Source organism: Chlorocebus sabaeus, chromosome 14 (genome assembly GCF_047675955.1).
Source record: "Chlorocebus sabaeus isolate Y175 chromosome 14, mChlSab1.0.hap1, whole genome shotgun sequence".
NCBI lineage: Eukaryota > Metazoa > Chordata > Mammalia > Primates > Cercopithecidae > Chlorocebus > Chlorocebus sabaeus.
Window position 1 is genome coordinate 17,462,471 of NC_132917.1, and position 26,709 is coordinate 17,489,179.

At 38.2% G+C, this 26,709-nt stretch overlaps 2 protein-coding genes across 16 annotated transcripts in view; one reads left to right on the plus strand and one right to left on the minus strand.

Moving 5' to 3' along the window:
* SMC6 (structural maintenance of chromosomes 6) overlaps positions 1 to 17,234 on the minus strand; it is an 87,071-nt gene extending 69,837 nt beyond the window's left edge. For 2 of the 4 annotated variants that reach the window (XR_005243249.2, XM_038006594.2), the window contains exons 1-4: positions 16,997 to 17,190; positions 9,315 to 9,442; positions 5,052 to 5,169; positions 1,745 to 1,850 (exon numbers count right to left, since the gene is read on the minus strand). Coding sequence is in view for 3 of the 4 variants with exons in the window: in XM_038006594.2 (XP_037862522.1) it covers positions 1,745 to 1,850; positions 5,052 to 5,169; positions 9,315 to 9,437 (347 nt within the window). In the remaining variant the exon portion in view is untranslated. Of the gene's footprint in view, positions 1 to 1,744; positions 1,851 to 5,051; positions 5,170 to 9,314; positions 9,443 to 9,555; positions 9,592 to 16,996 lie in introns of all 4 variants that reach the window. The other 2 variants (XM_007971395.3, XM_007971393.3) reach the window with 2 other exon arrangements.
* A 22-nt stretch (positions 17,235 to 17,256) lies between these two features.
* GEN1 (GEN1 Holliday junction 5' flap endonuclease) overlaps positions 17,257 to 26,709 on the plus strand; it is a 35,482-nt gene continuing 26,029 nt past the window's right edge. The window contains exons 1-3 of one of the 12 annotated variants that reach the window (XM_038006596.2): positions 17,318 to 17,578; positions 23,725 to 23,793; positions 24,787 to 24,973. In XM_038006596.2, the coding sequence (XP_037862524.2) occupies positions 17,403 to 17,578; positions 23,725 to 23,793; positions 24,787 to 24,973 (432 nt within the window). In that variant the 5' untranslated portion in view covers positions 17,318 to 17,402. The other 11 variants (XM_007971397.3, XM_038006597.2, XM_007971400.3 and 8 more) reach the window with 11 other exon arrangements.

Sequence of the window (26,709 nt, forward strand, 5' to 3'; positions counted from 1 at the left end):
AATTTATTCCTAAAGACTGTATCTGAAAATTCAATGTGCTATTTGGCCAAGTAGACTGGGTGATTGTTGGGACAGCTAAGAAATGGATAGTTAAGTATTATGAACTGTGGCTGGGTGTGGTGGCTCACACCTGTAATTCCAACACTTTGGGAGGCTGAAGCAGGTAGATCACTTGAGCCCAGGGGTTTGAGACCAGCCTGGCCAACATCACAAGATCCCTTCTCTACTAAAAAAAAAAAAAAAAAAATTAGCCAGGCATGGTGGCATGGCTGTAGTCTCAGCTACTTGGGAGGGCGAGGCATGAGAATCACTTGAACCCAGGAGGTGGAGGTTGTAGTGAGCCAAGACTGCGCTACTGCACTGCAGCCTGGGAGACAGAGTGAGACTCTCTCTCAAAAAAAAAAAGAATTTCTCATGGATTCTAACGACTAGTAAATAATAATAATTATAAAAAAATTTTTTTAATATAATGAACTGAACTAAGAGTTGATACTACTAACTTAAAGGTGTTAAAATAACTAATTTTTTTGTTACAAACGTCATTTTGGTTTGTGGTGAAAGGAAGACTTTGCTGGACTGGGGCCCCATAAAGTGGAGACAGAAACTATGCTGGAGAATTGTTATCAAATAGTTTTTTCCCAGGGCCATAGAGCATGGGAAATAATCTTCTGTGTATCTTTTCTCTCTTTTTTTTTTTAGTCAATTTGGAATCTTGGCTTAAGGTTAAGATTCCTAAGGCTTCTGAGGAATACATAAGAAATCTGCAGGTCTAATTCACATCCTATCCTTGTTCTATTTTTTAGTAATAAAATAGAAGAGAAATGGATATAACACTGAGCAGAAGGAAAAGTCTACTGAATGAGAAAAAAGATATTAGTGTTAATTATGAAAGTTTCAAAAGTTCTCAGCACTGGGCATGAGAAGGAGGAATGGGAGTAGCCTCATGCTAGAAGATGTATGACAGCATTTAGGGCACTTTGTTGTTATGAAAAACAAAGATCCCTTCAGAGGTATCTGGGGCAGTACGGAAAAGAATGAAGAGATAAGCCTGAAGACAGAACAGCTAGTGGGCAAAAAGCAGTGAGTCCATGATGATGCAAACTGGACAATTCATATATAGCTATGTGATGGCAACTTATGACAAAAAGAAATATAAATGTAAAGCCAAAAACAGTAGTGATATAACTATTTACTAAGGGTCTGGGATAGACAGATCTGTCACTGTGGTCCTCAAATTAAACTCACTGGCAGCCCACTTGGGTAAAGGGTATAAAATCAGAGTCAAAAAGTAGAATTCTTATTTTGGGACTTCTTAGAGAGCTAAAGACAGTTTTGTGCAGGGACACTTTGGCTGGTCACTGATTTTGCTCTCCCTACTATCGTATCAATGTGGACTCACTGATGCTGGGTTTGGGTCAAGAGTCAGGAATTAGCAAGGTTTATAAACACTTGTTAAACAGGATACATAGATTTATCACAGCCATTTCTTTCAGCAAGTAACAGAAGCAAGTTGGCCAGGCACATGGCAGTAAGTTACACAAGCTATCTGTCTTGAGAGGATAACAGGCAACAGTGCGCCATGCCGGCAACAAGGGGTAAAAGAAAGGATTGAAAAAATAGGACACCTCTGCTCCTATTCTGGGAAGGCACTTCATTTCCAGTCATGTCTATGTAAACTGGGAATCTAAAGTAACTGTTTTCTTACTAAAGAATTGAAAATAGATGGTAGAAAGCAAACACTTACTTCTGTCCATCCTTCACAAAACCTTTTAAAGAGGATCCTCTATTAGTGGCAACTGCTCTTCCACCAAGACCAACTATGAGAGCTGTGAGTACTGCGCTCTTCCCACCTAAAGAAACAGACGTTGAAGAAATCACGTTCATTAAAAGAAAAAGGAAAAAGCTGACTCCTACCATGTCATGCAAAAAGATTTATGAATGAGACTCACTTTAAAATAAAATGTTAAAATTCAACTATAATTTTCTTCCCATGCAAAGCAACAACTTAAAAAAAAAGTTATATATGTAATGAAAAATTGAGCTGCCGCTATTAGCAAAAAAATAGTACATTTCAGGAATCAAATTTTTGCCACTAAAAGGAAAATGGTAAAAATTGTTTTGACACCTTTCCAACCTAAAACTTTCATTGTACCACCTTGGCCTATCAACCTAATAAATGAATATATCCTTCTATTTACACGTATATTATTAATTCATCTAATTTTTATGACATTTTATTGGCATACTCATTGCTCACTGTAACCTCAAACTCCTGGGCTCAAGTTATCCTCCTGCCTCAGCCTCCTCAGTAGCTGGGATTACAGGCACACATCACTACGCCCAGCTAATTTTTTTTTTTATAGAGACACACTGTTGGTATGTTGCCCAGGGTGGTCTCAAACTCCTGGTTCTCAAGCAATCCTCCTGCCTTAGCCTCTCAAAGTGCTGTGATTATAGATGTGAGCCACTGGGCCCAGCCAGAAACTACTGTTAACATCCCTCAAAAGTAAGCTCCATGTGGACAGGAATGTTGTCTCTTTCATTCAATACTGTATCCCTAATATTAGCAAATAATAAGTACTTGCATTATTTGTTGAATGAACTTAAGTAGAAAAAAATCAGCCAAGTCATATACATGTTTTTATACAATATTTTAACAATTGTTATTTGTAATTTGAATATTATTCATTTTCTAGCTCTTTGAGAACTGTACTTCTTTATACTCTCACGGATCTAAAATATTACAAGCGGAGGGCTAGGTGTGGCGGCTCACACCTGTAATCCCAGTGTTTTCAGAGGCTGAGGCGGGAGGCTCACCTGAGACCAGAGAGACCAGCCTGAGCAAGAGTAACACCTGGTCACTACAAAAAATAAAATTAGGCAGGCAGGCTGGGCACAGTGGTTCACGCCTGTAATCACAGCACTTCGGGAGGCCAAGGCAGGTGGATCACTTGAGGTCAGGGGTTCGAGACCAGTCTGGCCAACATGGTGAAACCCCGTTTCTACTAAAAATACAAAAATTAGTTGGGCGTGGTGGTGCACACTTATAATCCCAGCTACTTGGGAGGCTAAGGTGGGAGGATTACTTGAACCCAGGAGCTGGAGGCTGCAGTGAGCCAAGACAGCACCACTGAATTCCAGCCTGGGCAAAGCAAGACTCTGTCTCAAAAAAAATAAATAAATAAATTAGGGAGGCATAGTGGCATGTGCCTGTGGTCCTAGCTACTTTCAAAGCTGAGGGGAGAGGACAGCTTGAGCCCAGGAGTTCAAGGCAGCAGTGAGCTATGATCACATCATGCAGTCCAGCGTGGGTGAGAGAGAGAGAGAGAGAGATCCTGTCTCTTTAAATACACACACACACACACACACACACACACACACAGAATATGGTAACAATTTTTTGAACTCCATTCAACCAATCCAATCAACTTTTATTAGCCCATTATCTTCCTCAAAGTAATACAAAGTAACTAACACACACCACTGATTAACCTAATTTAGTTCCTGGAATGCCTTTAAAGTTCCTCTTCTAACTCCCTTTTCTTCATTACCAAATGCACTGCCTCCACTGTTTGCATTATTTCCTCTTCTATTAGTTTTTATTAATAAAAACCATTGTTTTGAAAGTTAAAAGACCTAACTTCAGAACCCACCAGTATTTATTTCTTGTCCCATGTGACCCCTCTAAAATAGGGATCCCCTTGTCCTCCCATTTCTCCTAGAGACATTTTCTTCTTGACTGAATGATAAAGTAAGAAAAACAGAACCACAAAAGGGACGGCAGAGCTACACATAACCTAGCTTCCTATTCTAGACTCTGGTAAGCCTCCTCTCCCTGTGTACCTTCTCAGTCCAGGAGTTAACACCACATTCTTGGCAGACCTACCACAGAACTGCCTGGAAACTTTCTGCCTCCTGTATTTTTCCCCTTCTAATCCATTGTCCACAATGTGGTCAGTCTGTTTCATGAATTGTGGCCATGTCACTCCTTTACTCAAAAACTTTAATTGTGGCCGGGCACAGTGGCTCACACCTGCTAATCCCAGCACTCTGCAAAGCCAAGGCGGGCGGATCACTTGAGGTCACGAGTTTGAGATCTGCCTGGCCAACATGGTGAAAAGCTGTCTCTACTAAAAATACAAAAATTAGCCAGGCGTGAAGGCACGCTAATCCCAGCTACTCACAAGGCTGAGACAGGAGAATCACTTGAACCTGAGAGGCAGAGGTTGCCCTGAGCCAAGATGGCACCACTGCACTCCAACCTGGGCGACAGAGGGAGACTCTGTCTCAAAAAAAAGAAAAGAAAAAAAAAAAAAAAACCCAAACCACCAAGCAACAACAAACAAAACTCTAATTGGTTCACCACTGTCTTCAAACTAAAACTCCAAACTCTTTATTATGACATTCAACATCCTCAACAATACTGCCTAGAACATGACTCTCCACAGTCAGCTTCTGCTTCTCTCCACCGTCCACCATACGATAAATCATATAAGGTTATTCACCACTTCCTATACACATCTACCTCTACTCCTCCAAACCTTAGCTGATGAGCAACCTTTGTCTGGAACATCTCAGCCTCTTCTTGCCAATGAGACCTACAGAATCGATAATTTTCATTCAAGAACTGGCACAAAAACCACCTCCTCTTAAAGCTTTTATTGGCCACCTGGTAAGAATTTGTTACTTTTATGTTTGGATTGCCAAGTCACTTCATTTGTGCTCTATTACAATGTTTAGTAAGGTAAGACACAAGGCTGCCTCAATTGCAATAAGGATCGCTTGTCTACCCTTCTGTGGTATAAGATAAATACATTAAAAACATAAGCAGGAAATGTTTATCCCTATTGCTTAAGTAACAAACCTAGAGTTAACTCAATATTTTCTTTAAGTGTACACTGGCAGCAAATACCAAGAATATTCATAACCACAAGTTATACATCTATAGACAAAACACTTATTAGCACTAATAGTCACCTATTTCAAAAAGTTAATGTACTCTAATCTCAAAGTACTACTCAAAGTCAAACGAGGAGGGAAAAAACACTTACTTCCATTGTTGCCAACAACAAAGTTGACATTAGAACCAAACTTAAAGGGTCCAAGCATTGAATGACACATGAAGTTTTTTAGGTGAATACTCTCAATTATTCCAACTTCTGCTGCAGTCTATGAATAAAAAACAATAGGAGAAAATAGTCAATCTAATTCACTCATTATAACCATTCAAGCATTGTTGGCATCAGAAAGACTAGCAACATCACCAATGAAAAAATTTACAGAAAGTGACTAATGGTAACTTCAATGAATAAGATGAAATTAAATGGGAACCTTCTATGAGTCAGTACTCATTCCAAAATCTTTAAAGGATTTAAAAGTGTGTCACCAGATTTCTCAATATTGGCAATAACATTTTGGGTCTGATAATTTTCTGTTAGTGGGGAGGTCTGTCTTCTGCACTGTAGAATGTTTAGCGGCATCCCCAGCCTCTATCCACTAGAAGCCAGCAACACATACCTGTCCCTAAGTTGTGACAACCAAAAATATATCCAGACATTGCTAAATGTCTCTGGCAGACACAAAAGGGAGAGAGAAGAATCCCCTTTGTTGAGAACTGCTATCCCAACTGGCATAGCAAAACTTCCTATATACTTTATTTAGAATACCTCTGAAAGATGACTATCCAGCCATGCATTCAACACTGAATTCACTATCTGACATATACTATTTCAATTCAAAGAGCGGAGTACATGTTCTTAAAAAGTAAAGCCTGCTCTTCTTGTGACTGTCACTTATTATCACAGCTGTGTGACTTTTGGCAATGTTATAAAGAATATAGTTTCCGAGTCCGTAAAACAGGAATAATAATTCCTATACTGTAAATATTACATCAGCATTAAGTTACATAAGGTTTACAAATGGTTTAACCAAGAGTTTGGCAAATGGTAGTCACTTGCACTTTGTAGTTATCTAAGTACCAGAACAAATCAGCCTTATTTTATCAGGCCTTCTAATTTTTTTGAAGACCATTTTCAAGTCTCCAGGTATTTTAAAGATTTCTTTAAAACTCCCTGGCTCTCTTCTTCTGGACATACATCTTATTAAACAGTAGAAAACATTTACATCCTTGTATGAGTAGAATACTGGAAATCATGGTTGAAGAATTTTTGAAATATTTTTATTTTTAAATAATAACAGATTCACGTGCAATCCTTAAGAAATGAGATCCTGTGTCCCCTTTACTCAGTTTCCTCCCATTGTAACTTCACAACCTTGTAACTTCCTCCCATTGTAACTTACAACTTGGTTGTAACAATATCACAACCAAGTTACTGACACTGACATAGTCAAAATACAGAATATTTCCATCATCATCAGGATTCCGCATGCTGCCCTTTTATAGTCACATCCACATCCCACCTTAACCCCTGACCCACTAATCTGTTCATTTCTATTAACTTTGCCCTTTCTAAAATGTTAAATAAATAGAAATAGACAAAATGTAGCCTCTTGGGACTAGCTTTTTTCACTCAGCCGAATTCTCTGTTGTTGCCTGTATCGGTAGTTCACTCCTTTTTATTCTTAAGCTATATTTTATGGTATGGATGTACCAAGGTGTATTTACTAGTTCCTTTGCCTTTTCACCTAAATTTTAGAATAAAATATACACCTGCAAAATATCTTGCTGAGGTTTTAATAGAACTGCATTTAAACTTACATACCATTTTGGGGGAGAATTGACATAATTTCTATATTGAGTTGTCTAATCCATGAATAAGTATGTATCTCCATTTATTTGGGTGTTCTTTGATTCCCTTCATCAGCACTGTATAATTTTCACCATATTAGTCCTGTACATATTTTGTTAGCTTTAGACGTATTTCATTTTTTAATACTTAATTTTTTAAGAGTAGTTTTAGATTCACAGCAAAATTGAGAAGAAGATACAGAAATATCCTATATACCCCCTACCCCCACACATGCATAGTCTCCCTCATTATCAACATCCACCATCAGCGTGGTACATGTGTTACAGCCGATGAACCCACACTAACACATCATTATCAACCCAAGTCCACCGTCTATACTAGGGTTCACTCTTGATATTACTGTACATTCTATAGATTTGAACAAATTTATAACGACATGTTTCCACCATTTTCGTATTGTACAGTGTTATTTTTACTGCACTAAAAATCCAGTGCTCCACCTACTCATCCCTCCCTTTCCTCAACCGCTAGCAACCAACCACTGATTTTTAACTCTCTCCATAGTTAATGCCTTTTTCAGAATGTCATATAGTTGGAATCATACAGTATGTAGCCTTTTCTGATTGGCTTCTGTCACTTAGTAATATGCATTTAAGGTTCCTCTATGTCTTTTCATGGCTTAATAGCTTAATACTAATGGTCCATTGTCTGGATGTACCAGAGTTTATTTATTCATTTATCTACTGAAGGACATTTTGGTTGCTTCGGAGTTTTGGCAATTACAAATAAAGCTGCTATAAACATGAAAGCACAGGTTTTCGTGTGGACGTAAGTTTTCAACTCCTTTGGGTAAATACTGAGGAGTTCAATTGCTGGACTGTACGGTAAGAGGATGTTTGGTTTTGTAAGAAACTGCCAAACTGTGTTCCAAAGTGGCTGGACATTCTCATCAACAACGAATGAGAGTTCCTGTTGCTCCACATTCTTGTCAGCATTTGGTGCTCTCAGTAGTTTGAACTGTTGCCATTTTATCTTTATCGGGTGTGTTGGTATCCCAATATTGTTTTAATGTGCATTGCCCCAAAGTGGTTCATTTTTCTTGAGTGATTGAAAATAGTATTTTGAATTTTAATGTCCATGTGCTCAATGCCAGTATATAAAAGTAAAGCATTTTAAAAATACCTTATCCTATAACTTTGCTGAATGTATTTATTCATTTTAAGAGTTTTCTGTAGATTCCTTGAGATTTTTTATGTAGAAAATGAACAAATGGATTATCTACATAATCTGCAAACAGACACTTTTTGCGTGTTTTTTTCCTTTCCAAACTCTATACCTTCTGTTTCCTTTTCTTGATTTGTTTGCACTGCTAGATTTCCCAGCACTATGTGTTCAATAAGTGATAAAAGCAAACAACTTTGTCTTCTTCCTGATCTTTGGGGAAAAGTATCCAATGTTTTACCATTAAGTATAACGTTAGCTGTCAGTTTTTTTGTGGGTGCTCTTTAACATATTGAGGAAGTTCCAGTCTATTCTTATTTTTCTGAGCGTTTTAGTCATGAACAGGTGTTGAATTTTATCAAACATTTTTGCTGCACTGAGTGATATAATCATGTGATTTTTCTTCTTTAGCCTGTAACATGGTGAATCACAATGACTGATTTTTGGATACTGAATCAGGTTTGTATACCTAAAATAATCCCATTAATCACGACATATAATTCTTTTACATATAGTTGGCTCTTCCTATCTGCAAATTCTGCAGATGTGAATACACAGGGCAGATTATAAAGGACTTCAGCATCAGTGGATTTTGGTCTGAAGCAGAGTACTGGGAACCAATCCTGCTTGAATACCAAGGAACAACTACATTGCTGAATTCTCCTCGTAAATATTTTGTTCAGTATTTCTGCAACCATATCTGTTAGGTATACTGGTTTTACAGTTTGTTTTTTGGGGGGTCCCACTTTGTCTGGTTTTGGTATCAAGATAATACATTGAAAAGTGTTCTCTCCTCTTACGTTTTCTGGAAAAGACTGTGTAGATTCATGTTGATTCTTCTTTAAATGTCTGGTACAATTCTACAGTGAAACCAACTGGGTCTGTAGATTTCATTTTCAGGAGTTTAAAATTATGAATTAAATCTCCTTAGTAGTTATAGGGCTATTCAAATGATCTATTTCATACTGGGTGAGTTGTAGTAATTTTTCCTTTTTGAGGATTGGTCCACTTCATGTAAGTTGTCAAATTTATGTGTGTAGACTTGCTAACTGCATTTCCTTTGGATGTCTGCAGGGTCTGTGGATAGCCCCTATTTTATTCCTGATATTAGTAATTTGTGTCTTTTCTCTTTTGGCATTTGTTGGTCTTACTAAAAGTCTGTCAATTTTATTCACTTTTCTATACAGTCAGTCCTTTGATCATTTTCTCTATTAATTTTTCTAATAATTAACATAACCTTCAAAATTAGCCAGAACAGATTTTACCTCAACTTTTAAAAAAATATATTACTTTTTCTTGATTTTAAGTTATCATACAATGTGATATTATGAATGTGACAAGAAAAACATATCAAAAAGCGTAATTTTATAATTTTTCACTTACCAAAGTAGAAGTACCTTTACATTCGTCTTCATCACCATCTTTATCAAAATCCTCCAATTCTTCTTGTCTTGGCCTTTTGGCATTTTTAGGAGAGGAAAAATTTTCTTCCTTTCTTTTGGCCATCAGGTCTGAACAAATATTTATAGCAACAATGAAGTAAATCAAGTTCCATATATATTAAACTTAAAATAAATCTAACAAAGTTAATTAAACTTTAAGTACTATGTCCGTCTATTTTTACCTCAAAAATTAAAGTAAATTAGTCTTGCATCTTGCACTGAGGAAGAGAGACATGAGTCAAAAAATGCTGGACAAGGCAAGGAAACAGATTTTCTCTTAGAGCCTCTAAAACAGAACATAGCCCTACGGACATTTGGATTTTAGCCCAGTGAGACCTGTGTTGGACTTCTAATCCACAGAAGCATAAGATAGTAAATTTCTGTTGCTTTAACAGCCGCATATTCTATACTAGTTGATTTTACTTCAGACGTATTCATAGCCAAGATTTTATCAGTAAAAGATTTTCTGAAATTGTGGTTTCTAGTTTTCTAAATCTATTCATAGAGATGGCATGGTGATTCCTGAAATTAATCCAAAGCAATCCCCAGTTTTTACAAGCTATAAAGTAATCAGATAAAACTTTTAATTTTTAAATTGTCTTTCGCAAAGAATCATATTTTGAAGCACATTGCCTAGCACCAGTGGTTTCCTTTAACTCTTCCCTAAAAAAAAGTCCAGGTTGATTGTCTATTTTTTTGCCAATCATCTACAAAATTTAAACCTAGAAAATTAACATCTTTAAGTTACACATGATTTTGCTGAATATATGCATACTGAACCTCCAGTCAAAGCTGATAGTTTGTGATTAAAATTAAACTTTATGACCTCTTTGATTGCTGCTTTCATTTTTTTCTTTAGAATACATTTAAGACCTAAAATGATTAAGTATCTAATTGTTTGCTAAATGGAGAGAAAAATCTCTAACATAATCAAAATTTTCTAAGCTATAAGAATATAAACAACAGTTCTAGGCTCAATGTACTTAAATCCCCCAAATATTAGAGCATAGCAACCGTCTCTGTACCATATATATAACTGGCTCCCCTACCCATGCAAGCAAAATCCAAGGGGGTAGCCTGGACTTCCACTCTAGCGAGGCTACAAGGTGGCATCTCAACACCCTAACGGGGGTAGAGTCAAAGAAGGCTAAGTAGACAAGTAGGGAGCCATGGTAATGATGTCAGTGGGGACCACCTAGAGAGCCTAGATTTCCACCCACACAGGAAGTAGTAGGGTGTTACTTACTCCTTCTCCTAGTTGGCTAGTGTCATAACGCAAAGTCAGGACTTTTGCCATTGCCCAGAGGCGAGAAGGCCACTCCCACTGCAGTATCACTGGAGACCACATGGGAAATTGAAACTGCAACCCCAGCCTAGCAGTCACTGTGGCTAAGGAAATAGCTCTGATTTAAGTTCTAGATCTGAGTCTCTGTGTCCACAGTCCAATATGGAGGGAAGCAGTTCTCAAAGGTTATAATCTCTTTTACAAAGGAATTCAAAGAGCTTTTGCTTATGTCTACCAATATTTATTATATTAGAACTTAAAACTAAACAACTTTTTTCTCTTTTTTTTTTTTCTGAGATGGAGTCTCAGTCTGTCTCCCAGGCTGGAGTGCAGTGGCACGATTGCAGCTCAATGCAACCTCCGCCTCCTGGGTTTAAGTGATTCTCCTGCCTCAGCCTCCCATGTAGCTGGGATTAAGGTGAGCGCCACCACACCCAGCTAATTTTTTATTTTTAGTAGACATGGGGTTTTGCCATGTTCGCCAGGCTGATATCAAACTTCTGACCTCAAGTGATCTGCGCACCTCGGCCTCCCAAAGTGCTGGGATTGCAGGTGTGAGTCATCACGGCTGGCCAAAACTGAGCAACTTTTAAAACAAGGGACACACAGTATGTATTCCATCAGTCAGAGCAATGACATCTCACAAGTCATGTAACCTGTGGAAAACTCCACTGTACACTCATAAGTGAATGACAGTGAAAGGGGCAAATAACATCTTACTATTATCATTAAAACAGTTTTGGCCTTGTAGATCCCTTGCAAGAGTCTCATGGATTCCTGGACCACATTTTGCAAAGTGCAGCTACAGGGGGATATTAAAAGCAAGTCCATGATACAGTGTCATAAATTATAAGGCACAGCTAGCAAGCAATAAAGTTAGAGCAGTACGGAAGAAACAAACCACAAAAGGACTTGTAGATTCCTCATATTTAAAGTGTGGTCCAAGGACCGGCAAGCAAGATCTACATCTCCTGGGAAGATATCCAATTATCAGATATCCAGAATCTCAGGCCCCACCCTAGAGCAAGTGAATCAGAATCTTCACTTTAACAAGACTTAAGGTGATTCACAAGCCCATTAGAGCTGAATTGTTATGTAAACCATAGAAAATAACTGGGACTTTATCCTATCCTGAAGGCAATGAAGAACTTTATATATTATGAAGTCAAATATCATTTAAAGGGTATATTACTTACCATCCAAAGGATATTTAACCTAAACAAATGTCTTCTAAGACAATATTACCATTACAATTACATCTATGTAATATTCAGCTTCATTTTTACAATTTAATATTTTGAAACTTATAAAAATCAAAAATTCAAAATCAAACATATTTTTCAAAATAATAAGAATCAACATAGATCAGTTTCAGTTTATTATTAATTTAAATTCCGAGATACTACCAGGTCATTATTTTTCCAACACTTTCTTCTCTGCTAACCACCCTCTATTCCCTTCTCAGTTACTGAGCAGTAATTTATTTATTACAGAAGAGCAAAGAGACAGCATTACTTTTTGGTGTCTCCAACATTTAATGTCCTTTTAGAAACTGTTTTTATTAATGCCTAACATTATGCAGTTAGCAGGCACTCAGACATTAGCTAACAGATAATGCACTAGGGAAAATGTGATGTGCTTCTCACAAGGAATATGAGATTCTATACAGAAGACAGTACACCCAAACACTACATGATGACGATGTTTTTTATTTGCTGAGCATGACCTGGGATTTGCAGTTTGCTATTAGGTTGCCAGGGTAACTTGCATCTAACAGACACTGAAGGATCCTACCTTTTAAAAGAGGACTCACTTTGTAATTTAATGGTGATGGATTTTCAAACACATATTTGAATGTCTAGAGCATCAGATACAGATTAAAACAGTAAAATTGTTTCCAAAAGGCTAAAGAGACATATTTACAGATGCAAAGAAAAATATTTTAATTTTGCTGGAATAAAAAAAGGAGAAAAAAGGCTCCTCTGGGATTTTCAATTTATCTATAAAGCTCGTCATAGTTTTTAATATTTCTTTATTTATAATTTAAAAAAAAACAGAATTAAAGAACACCTCATTTCTCCCTTACAAGAAGAAGCAGGGACAATGAAGACCATCAATAAAATAAGTTCAAGAAGAAAAATTAATGGCCGGGCGCAGTGGCTCACGCCTGTAATCCCAATACTTTGGGAGGCTAAGGCAAACGGATCACGAGGTCAGGAGTTTGAGACCAGACTGGTCAATATGGTGAAACCTCGTCTCTACTAAAAATACAAAAATTAGGCCATAGCACACGACTGTAGTCCCAGCTATTTGGCAGGCTGAGGCAGAAGAATGGCTTGAACCCTGGGAGGTAGAGGTTGCAGTGAGCCAAGACTGTGCCACTGCACTCCAGCCTGGGCGACAGAGCAAGACTCCATCTCAAAAAAAAAAAAAGAAAAGAAAAATTAATAACCAAGAGTTCATTATAGCATGTAGATGTATAGGAAATTTGATAGAGATCATGCATTTTAACAGAATTCTAAATTTTATTAAGTATGTAATAATTCATATTTCCCATTAATACTAAATTAGGAACTAAGAGTAGTGACACACGTAACAAAACTAGAATTTAATAAAAAAACAGTGTTATTTTTTTAAAAAGGCAAATTACTACTACTTCTAAATCTGCCCTGGATTGTGTTTACCACATCCTCAATTCTACTCTGCCTACCACAACAGACATTTATTCTACAGTAAACAACTTCATTTTGAATGTGCTTAATTAAGTACACTGCTTGGAATATATCATGAAATTACACGAGATTAACTAGATAATAAATAGTATAAATACTTATGTGAAAAAATTTGTTAAGTCCATCCATCTAAAATGTTAGGATCAGCAAAATTGGGAAGTATAAAGCACAGCATTTCAGTTAATAAAATCTGAACACTGAGATTTCTGTACTGAAAACATCCTGTGGCTCAATATAGAAGATAGATGAAACAGAACGTAAGAATAGCAGCAGAAGAGATGAGTTGCTAAACAAAAGCAGTGGTAATATCAGGGACAAAGGGAAGAGATAAAACAAGAAATTTAAAAGACTGAATAAGCAGAATTGGTGAGTACAAATGAGTGAGTAGAATTAACATTTGTTGAATAACCACAAACTTAGCTTTTGAGAAGAACACTTTCTATTTTCTTTGATCCCCAACATCTTTATGAGATAAATATTGCCCTTATTTTTACAAAAGGAGAGACTGAGTCACAAGTAAACGACTTGAATTTGTAGCTACAACTTAGTTCTAACATACAAAGGCTTCTATAGCTCTAACATAGCAGGGCTCAGATCCAAATCCAGGTTTGTCAAAATCCAGTTAAACCTCTTTAACGCCCAGGTTCCTACTGGCATAAACTGAAATTTGACAGTTAATTACTCACAGACAGTGAAATTGGCTATTAATCTGTCCTTCATCTTGTCTATCCTTCATTAAACTTAAAAAAAGACTATTATTGGCTGGGCGCGGTGACTCATGCCTGTAATCTCAGTACTTTGGGAGGCCGAGGCAGGCAGATCACCTGAGGTCAGGAGTTCAAGACCAGCCTGGCCAACATGGTGAAACCCCATCTCTACTAAAAACACACAAAAAAATAAGCTGGGCTTGGTGGTGCACGCCTGTAATCCCAGCTACTCAGGAGATTGAGGCAGGGGAATCACTTGAACCTGGGAGGCAGAGGTTGCAGTGAGCCGAAATCGTGTCACTGCCCCCCAGCTTGGGCGACAAGAGTGAACAGCTGTCTCCAAAAAAAAAAAAAAAAAAATTCTCTATTGTTACTATTAAAGTCAATCAAAACATTGGGTGTGCTTTATAAAATTTCATTTTGTGTTTCATCTTCACACTTAATACTAAATGCCATTATAAGTTGATGGAACAGGTTTGGCAAGAAGGGAGAATGAAATATTTATTTTATTTGAAAACACTGAGTTTGGGCTGGGTTCAGTGGCTCATGCCTGTAATCCCACCATTTTGGGAGGCCAAGATGGGTGGATCACTTGAGGTAAGGAGCTCAGGACCAGCCTGCCCAATGTGGTGAAACCCCATCTCTACTAAAAATACAAAATTAGCCAGGTGTGGTGGTGCATGCCTGTAATCCCAGCTACTGGGCAGGCTGAGGCAGGATTGCACCACTGCACTCCAAACTGGGCGACAAGAGTGAAACTCTGTCTCAAAAAAAAAAGAAAGAAAACACTGAGTTTGAAGTGCTCCTAAGGTATTTGAGATAGAGAGGCCAGTGAGGTAGTAAAGTATACTCTGCAATAGAGAAGGATTTGTGGGTGGAGCTGAGAAAGCTACTGGAAGTAGTTTGAATTTGGTGACCAAGAAAAGCATGCTCAGAGAGAAAAGATGTAACTTATTTAAATAGTGAATCAAAAATGCCAACATTAACCTAAGCAACTACACTTGACCCTCAGTCAGCTGGACTTATGGTTGTGTATAAAGAACTGTGGCATTTTAATTGTGTCTTAAATATAATGCAAGCTATCATGGTAAAATTTTGAGTTACTTACTAATTCCTAAAAGTAAGCCAAGTACAGTTTTAATTATCTTTCCTAACTTAGGTCTAAAAAGGACAGTCAAGATTTAGGTAGGTTTTACATAAAATTCTACAGATTCAGTAAAATACACTCAGTAAAATAAACCTTTGGGGAATAAAACTTGTTATTCACTGCAATACCTTTAACACGACCTTTGTACTTTTTGCCAGGCTCAATACTAAGTGCTTTATACAGATTGTAGACAGATGTCGATAAATAACTACATAACTTTCTCTTCCTCTCTGTCTCCACATACTTAAGAATCCTGTCAGCTAGGTCCAGTCAATCCCTAAGAACTGGTTCCAAAATTACAGCCCCTCTCTCTCACTCAGATACCAAAATCCACAGATGCCCAAGTCCCTTATATGAAGTGGTGTCATATTTGCGTATAACCTCCCCACATACTTAAAAATTATCTCTAGATTACTTATATAATCTAATACAATGTAAATGCTATGTGAATAGTTGTTATACTGTACTGTTTAGGGAATAATGACAAGAACAAAAAGTCTGTGCAACCATCCACTTTTTTTCCTCTGAAATATTTTCACACCCTTGACTGAGTTCACGGATACAGAGGATGCACTGATAACTGTATTATTTCTTCCAACTTACATAAGAAGAACTGAAACTTACAAGAGGTGGTACCAATCTGCTCAGAGTCACACAATTCTGGCTCTTTGTGATATAAATACACTTTTTTAGGCAATATACTAGTGGTCTCCAAACGTTTTGTACTTGCACCCATTAAGCAAAAGAAATTTGAAATACACATTCCAACATAAAATTAATACCCTATGTTCTCCATAGAAATCAAACGAAATAAAGTAAATCTAAATAGAAGTTCTCATGTTCCCTATCTACCCACACACCCATGGACCAAACTGCATGCCACTGTATATACTATCGTACATGTTAAAAGTTCACACAGCAACCATATAAAAGTCAGGAAATTTGGGTTTTTATTTTTTCCTTTGAATATATATTACTGAGAAGTTTGCCTTTAAAACACTGGCTTTTAATCTCCTACTCTGAAATATGCAGAGTAATAAGTGCTCACAAAACTTCTGTCTTGAGGGCTTAAACACCAAATGATTGCTCTAAGAATTTTCACAGTATTACCTCAAGCCCTATTGGTTCTACAACCCTTTCTCTACCCTAGAGTCCCGTTTTCCGCAATTCCCAATTGGGATTCTTCTCCGGTTCATTTCCGTAAGAAATGAGGGCAGAGAAATGCCATCAATAAACCTTTGAATACATGTTAATTTTTCTAGATAATACAATTTGCATTTTCGTAAAACTGGGCTTTAATGACAAATTCGATTTCAGGGATCTTTGCATACACCCTTCAGTGATCTTTGCATAACACCAGTTGCCGTCTGCGAGGTATCATCAGACTCATGCTAAGAGCCACTCCCGACCCCAGCTTTCCCCAGACCTCTCCCCGCTTTATAGTTATTCGCCACAGCCCGGGGGAGTCTGGGGACCGCCACCTGGGAGACAACGGCCCCGAGCCGACGCCAGATTTCCCGCGGCTCAGGAGACCGGTGCCGCCTCGGAGAGCGCGCGAAGGTGCCGCCCGCCGCCCGACCCGCCCGAGGAACGGACATCCCCCGCCCAGGCCCGCAAGGACGACCATGAACACCGCCGCAGCTCAGCTGACCCGGCCTCTCCCAGGTGGCTAGGGGTCGCCAACCAAGGGGGCAGCGGGCGGAGGATGAACCCCGGAGCAAGGGAAAGCGACAGCGCGCGCCTTCACCCTACCGCCAACAATTCGAAGTCTCCCAAAGGAACCTGATCGGCGGGGCTGCCGTGGTACGACCGGCCGCTAAGGCCACCCTGCGGGTGTCTCGACCTCGGCTGACCGCCGCCGGCCCGCTGGGAACCGCGCGCCTGCAACAGGAGAAGGTAGGATCCCGGGCGCCCCGGCGCCCACCGCGGGACTAACCGCGCTTGCGCCCCGCCCTCCCTCCCTTCGGGACTCCGCCCGCGCCTGCGCAGTTCCGGGGTTTCGCGCCGCCGGAGTCTGAGAGGCCGGAAGTGCCCCTTGGCGGGCGGGGGAAGCTGGTAGGCATCCGCTGCTCCGCAGTTACCGGACGCGGGGGAGGCGAGTGATTTGCCTAACTAAAAGGGAAAGATAACTGAGCAACCCCCTGCAACGGGTCTACGCATGCGTCCGCTGGGCCGGTTGGGCCGGCAAGGGAAAGCCGAGTGGGCCCCATTGGGGGAAAGGGGTCAGTCACTTCCCGGAAGAGGCGGGGCCGCGCGGGCCCGGCGCCGGATTCGAAAAGCTTCCTGGTGTTCCCGGGCCCGGCGGCTGAACCCGGGGCGCTACTCTTTGCTTGGGTAAAGAAAGAGGACTTTTCTTTTTTTATCTTTTGAGAAAATTCAGGAATTTGGAGGCACAATAGTTAGGATTCAGGCCAAACTGGTAAATGACGAAGGGGCTTCTTCCAGAGCCAAGGAGGAAGGGTTGTCCGGGTAAGTCCGGCGGGACGTGGAGAGACTGCGCCGCTCGGGCCCTCCCGCTGGTTCCTTTGACCATCAGGGTTAGGGGTAAGCTCTTTGTTCGCTGCTCTTCCGAAAACGCCTTCAATGACTCCCTTTGAATAAAGTAGGAAGTCCGAACCGAGCCACCAGGCCGCGACCTGGCCCGTTTTCCACTCTCGCGGGCCCTGCGGGTTACCCCGCCCCGGGAAAGCTGCTCGTTACCCGGCCGCTGGCGCTTAACGGAAGCTGCTGGGTCGCGTTGTGCGCCCCCCGGGCATGCGATGGGGATAATTCCCACGCCTCGCTCAAAGCCGACCCGGCGAGCCCTCCCTGGTCCCCATAGGCACAGTTGAGTGTTCCCTTTTCCGTGTTAACCTTGCATTTTGGATATAGTTCTGTTATAGTAATTACCTTAAGGGATTGTAGTTGTTTATTTACAATCGTTCCTTCCCCCCCCCCCCCACGGTAAACTAAAGTGTAAACTCCCTAAATAAATGTCAGAATTAATGAAGTCCTACTTCCTTGGCTTAAGTTCCAGCGCCCTTCTCAACCCCACACTACCCCTTCAGTCTTTACGCAACCCTTCCCACGAATATACTGACCTAGCAAGTAACCTACGTTTCATACTCCAAAATGTTCTCTTCTGTGTGGGGAAAATAACGCATTGACTGCCACCTCACCCCACCTCCAAATAAATTGATGTTGAAATTCTGGCCGCCAGTAATGGAATTCTTTCTATCAAAGTCACTTTTTATTTCTAAAAGTAATCACATATATATTATATTCCTACTGTGGCCCTTGCCATGGATCTACGAAAAATATGACATAGTCAAAATAGACCAAAACATCTGGCCTTGTTGTAACCAATGGGAAACACAGTTGGGAGGTCCCTACTTGCATATCACTTGCTTCAGGTACCGTTCCTTGATTCCTAAGTGGGGGACCTTTTTTCCTAAATACAACTATAGCTTGCTTTCTTACCTCTTACGCCCTTTTTATCTGCAGTCTCGCCTACCCTACTAAGGTCTTTAAATGCAGAGCTGGATCTTCTTCCATTATTGTATCTCCAGCACCTATAAAGCATTCCTGTTAAATAGTAGACATTTAATAAGTATTTATTGATAAGCGTGAATTATGCCTCAATGTTTAGGCTAAATTCATATGAAAATAAAATTGAAAAAATAATTTTAAAGAACAGCATTAGTTACTGAGATTATGTGGTAAATCCCTTAAAATCTTGCATTGAAATAGTTTTCACCATTTACCAATCTTTATATGAATATATACTTATCTAAATGGAAATTGGGAAATTTGAGCATTTTCTGCTTTTCCAAAGTAAATTTTCTAATGTTTTTCCTAAAGCTGAACTAAATTGGAAAACTTGCTTTAATAAAGTGTGTATTTATGCATCATTTAAGCCCCTGACCTCTTTATGTTCTTTAAATTTGATTCATTAGTGAAATTAACAAGGTTCTGTGTTTTTCTCACCTCATTCAGTTTTATAATTAACCAATAAAAGCTTATTAGCTTTTAAGGAAGTTTTAGGAACTTAAATTGATTTATGGGCACCATATGGTTACATCAAAGGACTTGTTTTTGTTTTAACTGGAAGTGGATTCTTAAGTCCTTTAAGATGGACATTTATGTTCTTTCTATTATACCAAGCAATACTTTCTGAAATAGAGTGATTTTTTTTTTATTCCATGCTACCAGTTGGTCATGAGATTCAAATATTAGATACTAGATTACACATACTAGAATCTTGTAATTCATCTGGTTTAATACCTGTCATTTTGTAGAAAGGTTGAATGTCTTCCCAAGGTCATACAGCTAATCAGTGGTATATTCAAACCCCAAATCCTAGGCTTTCTATCTGAAGTCCATTGCTTATAAAGTTGTTAGCTGTGTGTTCTGACTTTGTTGATTCAAATAAGTAAGCTAAATAAATTGAAGCCATTAATAGATTTATAAAGTGATTTGCTATATTGTTCTTACGTCATTGGTTCATGTAAGTAGGTTTGTGTGACAGCTAATTCTTAAAAACTTATGAAGATGTTAGACTTCTTTTGATATATAATATATATGTCGATTGTATGAACAGATTGACATCAATATAATTATTCATTATAAAAGATTTGAGTGGGAACTCACCAAATCCCACACCAAAAAAATTTAAAATTTTACCATAGTAAAAAAAATAAAAAGCAAGATGAAATTATACATAGTTCTTGGTGTGGTATTTTTAATTTTTATTTATTTATTTTTACAGAAATGGGGTCTTACCATTTTGCCAGACTGTTCTCAAACTCCTGGCCTTAGGTGATCCGCCTGCCTCGGCCTCCCAAAGTGCCAGGATTATAGGCATGAGCTACCATGCCCAGCCAGTGTGGTATTTTTAAATTTTAATTAATGCTGAGCCATTTTCAAATAACCTCATCACGTTATGACCTCATGCAAGAACCATCTGTTCTATCTTTCAGTGTAGTTGTACTTTAATATCTTAAAAGCTATTGCATTCAGTCCTGTTTTGGAATGTTTTAGGCTTTTACAGTCTTAACCATTGCTTCTTAATATCACTTCCGAGGAATAGCTGGTGCAAAGAACATGTGATAAGGAATGGAAAACAATTGATGATGGAAACAGAGATTTGGGGTTAATTGCATTCTTAAAATATTATGATGTTCTTTCTAATAAAATGTACATTTCACATAATTTTCCTCTTTCAGAAGTAACCATGGTTAATCATTCTTTAAACCAGGTTCGTTTCCAACAAAAGAAATGAAATAATAACTAAATTCTAACCGTAGTAATCATGTAATATTAAAGATATTATTTATGGGATTAGTTGAAAGCCCTCTTTATCTTGCTTAGGGGTTTCCAATAATCAAATCAGTGCTGGGCTTTTTTTTTTTTTAAGGTATGGCTGCCCCCCCGTTAATAATATATTTAATTAAAAGCTTTACAAAATGATCCTAATATACTTGAAATACTTAGAGGGCTGCAGTTTATAAAATCAAGAGTCTACCTTGTTGCTGTTTCATTTTTTTTTTTAACCATAACCCTCAGAAAGAATACAATTGACATCATAGTCCTATATATAAATGTGTGTTTATGTGTGCCATCATAAACATCACTGCACTAGGTGGCAATCTTCACTACTATTCATTTGTATATGTGTAGTCAACCAACGAAAGGAATCATTAGAAACGGTAGGAATGTTGAAACTGAGAACTGGAAGTTGCCAGAGAAAATATGTGCCCTGGCCAACTCCACAGGACTGGTTCTGGGCAATCTGAAGGAAACCAGAAAATGTGAATCTCTCTTCCCTCAAAAAGCTATACTGAAGTAGTATTTAATATTCAAGTACTTGTAAATTTGGAGAACAGTACTTTTTAATTTGACCCATGAATTCTGTTTAAATTTGTCACTTAATATTTAGCCAAGAAGCAAACCATCTAAAAAGATTTCTAGTTTATTTCTCCAACTCCTAATAAATAGGGTCACATATTTTTTAACTTTTTTCTAATTTGAAAAGTATATAGGTATGTGGTATTTTAAAAATGAAACAACACAAAGGGATATGTTTTGAAAAGTGGTTCTTGCCATCCCTGAACTATAATCATCCCTAACATATTCATACCTGTTTTCATTTTAAAACTTGCATCCGTTTTTTTATTAGTACATGTATTTCTATCCTACTGATTTATTTGCGATATCATCTAATTTAGTTTCAGTATTCCATAATTTACTTAATTAGTCCTCCATGGAGACCTGGCTCTTCTCAGTGTCTTACTATTATAAACAATGTTACAGTGAATATTGTTGTATATAAATCCGTACACACCACATAACGTATCTTAAATTCCTGGAAGAGATATTGCTAAACCAGAAGATAACCTGCATTTAAAATTTTGACTGCTAGGGTCAGGGTCACATTTAAATGAAATTAGAACAAAGGAATTGCCTAATTTTCTTTGATGGCAATCTATTCCAGTATGCACCTTGAGTCACAAAGGAAAGCAAAACTGTCAAGAACTTTCTTCTCGGACTTTTGGTTTAATGTGTTCTGATGGGTTAATAATTAATCTCATTTCTCTTCATAATAATGACCTTAAGAATATATGTACCCCACTCTTTCCAGAATTAACCACAACTTTTCACAGTAACTGAATCAATGCCACAATGGTACATTCAACCAGTGGGGCTTCAGGATGTGAAATAGACAATATTAGTTCTGGGTCACTGTTACTACCAAATACTTTCTTGACCCTTTAAGTCTGTATATTTTTATCTGTAAAGTGACATCCATAGATGTCACTGTACACTTCATAGAAATGAGTACACAGAATAATACTCATGGCAGAACTGGGTGCGGTGGCTCATGCCTATATTCCCAGCACTTTGAGAGGCTGAGGCAGGCAGATCACTTGAACCTGGGAGGCAGAGGTTGCAGTGAGCCAATATCTCGCCTCTGCACTCCAGCCAGGGTGACAGAGCAAGACCCTGTGTCAAAAAAAAAAAAAGGAATAATACTTATGGCACCACTGGCCACACTGTAAAATTCAGGTTCAGAAAAACAGGATAAGTCACAGACAGCAACCCTTCCAGCATTTATTTTCTTTGCATCCATATGCAATTTGAGAAAATTTACTTTTAGAAAGAACTCTGTTAAAGGTACAGACAATACAGTACTTTTTATTCAGAAGGTTTCTGCATAAAGGCGATAGTCTTTTGACTTAATATATTCTTGTCTCCTACGTTGTGTTTTTGGAATGAATTAAGATCATTATTTAGAGGATAATAATCTGGGTTATATTTGTGTCGTCAGATTGAATTTTCATTGCACATGCTACATAATGTCAATTATTATAACCAAATAATAACAAAGGGAAAGAAAACCAAATATGGGTGTATAATAAGGAAAAGCTGGCCTATAGAAAATACCAAACCAGGTAACAGTAGCAAAGTTTAAACCAATTTTGTTTTTAAAATGTCATGTACGTGGAAAAACATTTAACTTTAGTTTTCTGTGGGTGGTGGTTAAAAGTTATAAGTGATTAAAAGTTTTTTTCTTTTTCTACAATGAACATGATGTGACCTTGCAATTTAAAAATCCAACGCCCTTTTAAGAAAGGTATGTCTATCAGTATTCCTCCAACTTCATTTTCTCTCGTTTCTTCCTCCCTCACTTTTCTAAGTTTTTCTTCATTAACCTCATTTTTCTTTAGCTTGTTTGCACGCTTCCTTGCTTTTGTTTTTTTGTTTTTCCTAGGTATGATAGAGAATTAGTCCCACTCTCCAAGTATGTAAATCAAGGAGTGAATTTTCAAGTAGACAAAAATGATTTACAGCATCCCTGCGTTCTCTACCCATCTCTGCATTTGTTAGCTCTTGTTTTTAGCTGGGAAAAAGCCAGTTACCATCATTTTAATGTTTCAGGTATTCTTGATTCATTTTGAAAAGCTGACTGATTAAAGAAATAAGGATAATCCTCCATGAATTATCCTAAACTGACTTATAATATATTGTTTGAATCCCTGTTATGAGCTTCTGTTTCTTTAACAATATTTTGTAAAGTGTGTTTCACATAACAGCAGATAATCACCAGAATGGGAGTGAATGACTTGTGGCAAATTTTGGAGCCTGTTAAGCAACACATTCCCTTGCGTAATCTTGGTGGGAAAACCATTGCAGTTGATCTGAGTCTCTGGGTGTGTGAGGCACAGACAGTCAAAAAAATGATGGGTAGCGTCGTGAAGCCCCACCTCAGGTATAGTGAAAGTTCTTAGAGTATCAATGTATGATGTATAAATAGTCTTGGTGTCTTGATTTTGTTTCACCTTTTTTTTCTTTTGTTGTTGTTATTCTTTTACATTTTGAGGTTTCAAGATCTGTTTAGCATGTCTAGATTCACCATCTTTATATTAAGGACTCAGATTTGTACCTCATACTCTTTGAGCTCCAGACTCACATATCTATCTCCTACTTAACGTATCCACTAGGATGCTTCAGATACTAAAAGCCAGAGATTTGGGAGACATTTTCTCCCTGTTCTACTTCTCGCCACATCAGTAAGTCTTGCTAGTTCTACCTCCAAAATATACTTTGTGTTCACAAACTTATCTCAGTGGCCAGAGGCACCCAACCACCTCAGTCTATGCCGACCTCTTCTCTCATCTCTACTCCTGAAGTGCCATCTTCACTAGTTTCTTGCTCTTGGCCACCCCTACCTCAAACCATTTTCCACATAGCAATTAGAATAATCATAAATCTTTGTTGCTTAAAAATACTCAGTGGTTTGGCTGGGCGCAGTGGCTCACGCCTGTAATCCCAGCACTTTGGGAAGCCGAGGTGGGTGGATCACAAGGTCAGGAGTTTGAGACCAGCCTGGCCAAGATGGAGAAACCCCATCTCTACTAAAAAAAAAAAAAAAAAAAATTAGCTGGATGTGGTGGCGGGTGCCTGTAATCCCAGCTACTTGGGATGCTGAGGCAGGAGAATCTCTTGAACCTGGGAGGCGGAGGTTGCAGTGAGCCGAGATCACGCCACTGCACTCTAGCCTGGGCAACAGAGTGAGATTCCGTCTCAAAAAAAGAAAAAATCAGTGTTTTTGGCCAGGCACAGTGGCTCACACTTGTATTCCTAGCATTTTGTGAGGCTGAGATGGGCAGATTATTTGAGCTCAGGAGTTCAAGACCAGCCTGGGCAACATGATGAAACTCCATTTCTACAAAAAATACAGAAAGTTAGCCGGGCATGGTGTCACACACCTGTAGTCCCAGCTACCTGGGGACTGAGGCAAGAAGATCGCTTGAGCCAGGAGGTTGAGGCTGCACTGAGATGAGATCATGCCACTGCACTCCAACCTGGGTGACAGAATGAGACTCTTGTCAAAGAAAAAAAAAAAAAAAAGTGGTTTTCCACTCTTAATTAAAACCTTAAGTAAAATGTTATTACATTAAAGTTTTTGATACTAGTCTAATGTTCTTGCCTTTATGTTATACTATTTTGACTTTTACTATGAGTGTATGATGATTAATATGTTACTAATTTATATATTTCAGGAACTTATTTTTTCGTATCTCATATTTAACACAAATGGATGTAAAACTGGTGTTTGTTATGGAAGGGGAACCACCAAAGCTGAAAGCTGATGTCATAAGCAAGAGGAATCAGACTCGGTATGGGTCTTCTGGAAAATCGTGGTCTCAGAAAACAGGGAGATCACATTTTAAATCAGTCTTAAGAGAGGTGAGCATTCAGATTTGATTCAGTAATTCTGATTTGATTTAAAGGGTACATTTTACTCTTAATAGTTTGTCATCTTTTATACTTATTAATTTTATTGTGACTAGCCAGCCAGTGTGCATAGAGAAAAGAGCTTATTTTTTAGAGTGAAATTGACCTGAGTTTCATTCCTGGCACTGGCATGTAGAAACTCTGAGACATTGAGCAAAATTTGTAACCTGTCTCTACCTTGTACGCTATCTTGTGAAATGACAACAGTAATACTCAGCCCGGATGAGATAAAAATAAGAGAAAGTATATCCAAAGCAACTAGTACATAGTAGGAACTTGATCATATTACCTTTTATAACACCTTCAGGACTTAAAGAATTCCCAGAATACATGAGATCTCATTCACACTTCACTTATTCAGAATTCATGATAGTTCATATACAGAATACATATTTGGCTTCCCTTAGGGCTTGTAATTTTAAAAACTAATTATTGTTACATTACAATGTATTCTTTGTATGTTACTTTAATGTTGCTATATTTTATATTTGTATAAAACTTAAGAAAGAAATCGCCTATAATGTATAATTAAAACAATAGGAAGGTTTTTTTTTTTGTCTGTGTGTTTTTTGTTGGTTTTTTTTTTTTTTTTTTTTTTGAGAAGTCTCGCTGTGTCGCCAGGCTGGCATGCAGTGGCGCAATCTCGGCTCACTGCAGGCTCCACCTCCCAGGTTCTCGCCCTTCTCCTGCCTCAGCCTCCCGAGTAGCTAGGACTACAGGCACCCACCACCACACCCAGCTAATTTTTTTGTGTGTTTTTTAATAGAAACCATGTTAGCCAGGATGTTTCACCATGTTAGCCAGGATGGTCTCCATATCCTGAGTTTGTAATCCACCCGCCTCGACCTCCCAAAGTGCTGGGATTACAAGCGTGCGCCACAGCGCCCAGCCTTTTGTGTCTGTTTTCTAGTGTGTGTAAAGAGTTGTAGTGGTACACATGATTTTTAACCTGGCCTTTTCACTTAATGCTTCATGTTGTCATATCTCCCTTTTGTCACACTCTAATCGAAATTATAACTTGTAGTGGTTGTGCAACATGTATGAAGCTATGAATCATACACCCGATTGTATGTTATTTACTTTTTTAGTTTTTCTCTACTATACATGAAAGTGTGATGAACATTTTTTGTGTATATAATGTTTTCTTGTGATTTGAAATTTTAGATAAAATTACCCAATGTTGGATTGATGGGTGAAAGTTTTGGAATGATTTTATTGCTCTTGCTGGTTAATTTCTGCTAATACAGATGTCAGAGAAGCAGTGTCAGTGCATTCACAAGAACATTGGATGTTAGGAGGCTTGTCTTTGTAATATTTTGTGTGCAACAACAAAGATATTTAATATGCATTTTTCTTTTAATAGTAACGTTAAACATTTCACCTATTTTTAGTCCCCCTTTGGGTAATGGCTATCATGTCCTTCACTCACTACCTCTTGAGGTTTTAATTTTTCTTTTGTGCAAGTTCTTTGTGTTTTAAGGATATAAGCTTTTATCATATTTGAATTTGTTTTTCTTTTTAATTTTAGTTAAAAAAATTATGCCATTTTTCTCTTCTTCTGAAATTGTATTTTCTACGCTTACGTTTAAAAATAGTTTTCAATTAGTGAATATTCCACCTTAATGACTATCATCAGTTGAAGAAAATACCTGTGCTGAGTCAATCAGTTCCTGGAAATATTCATGGTC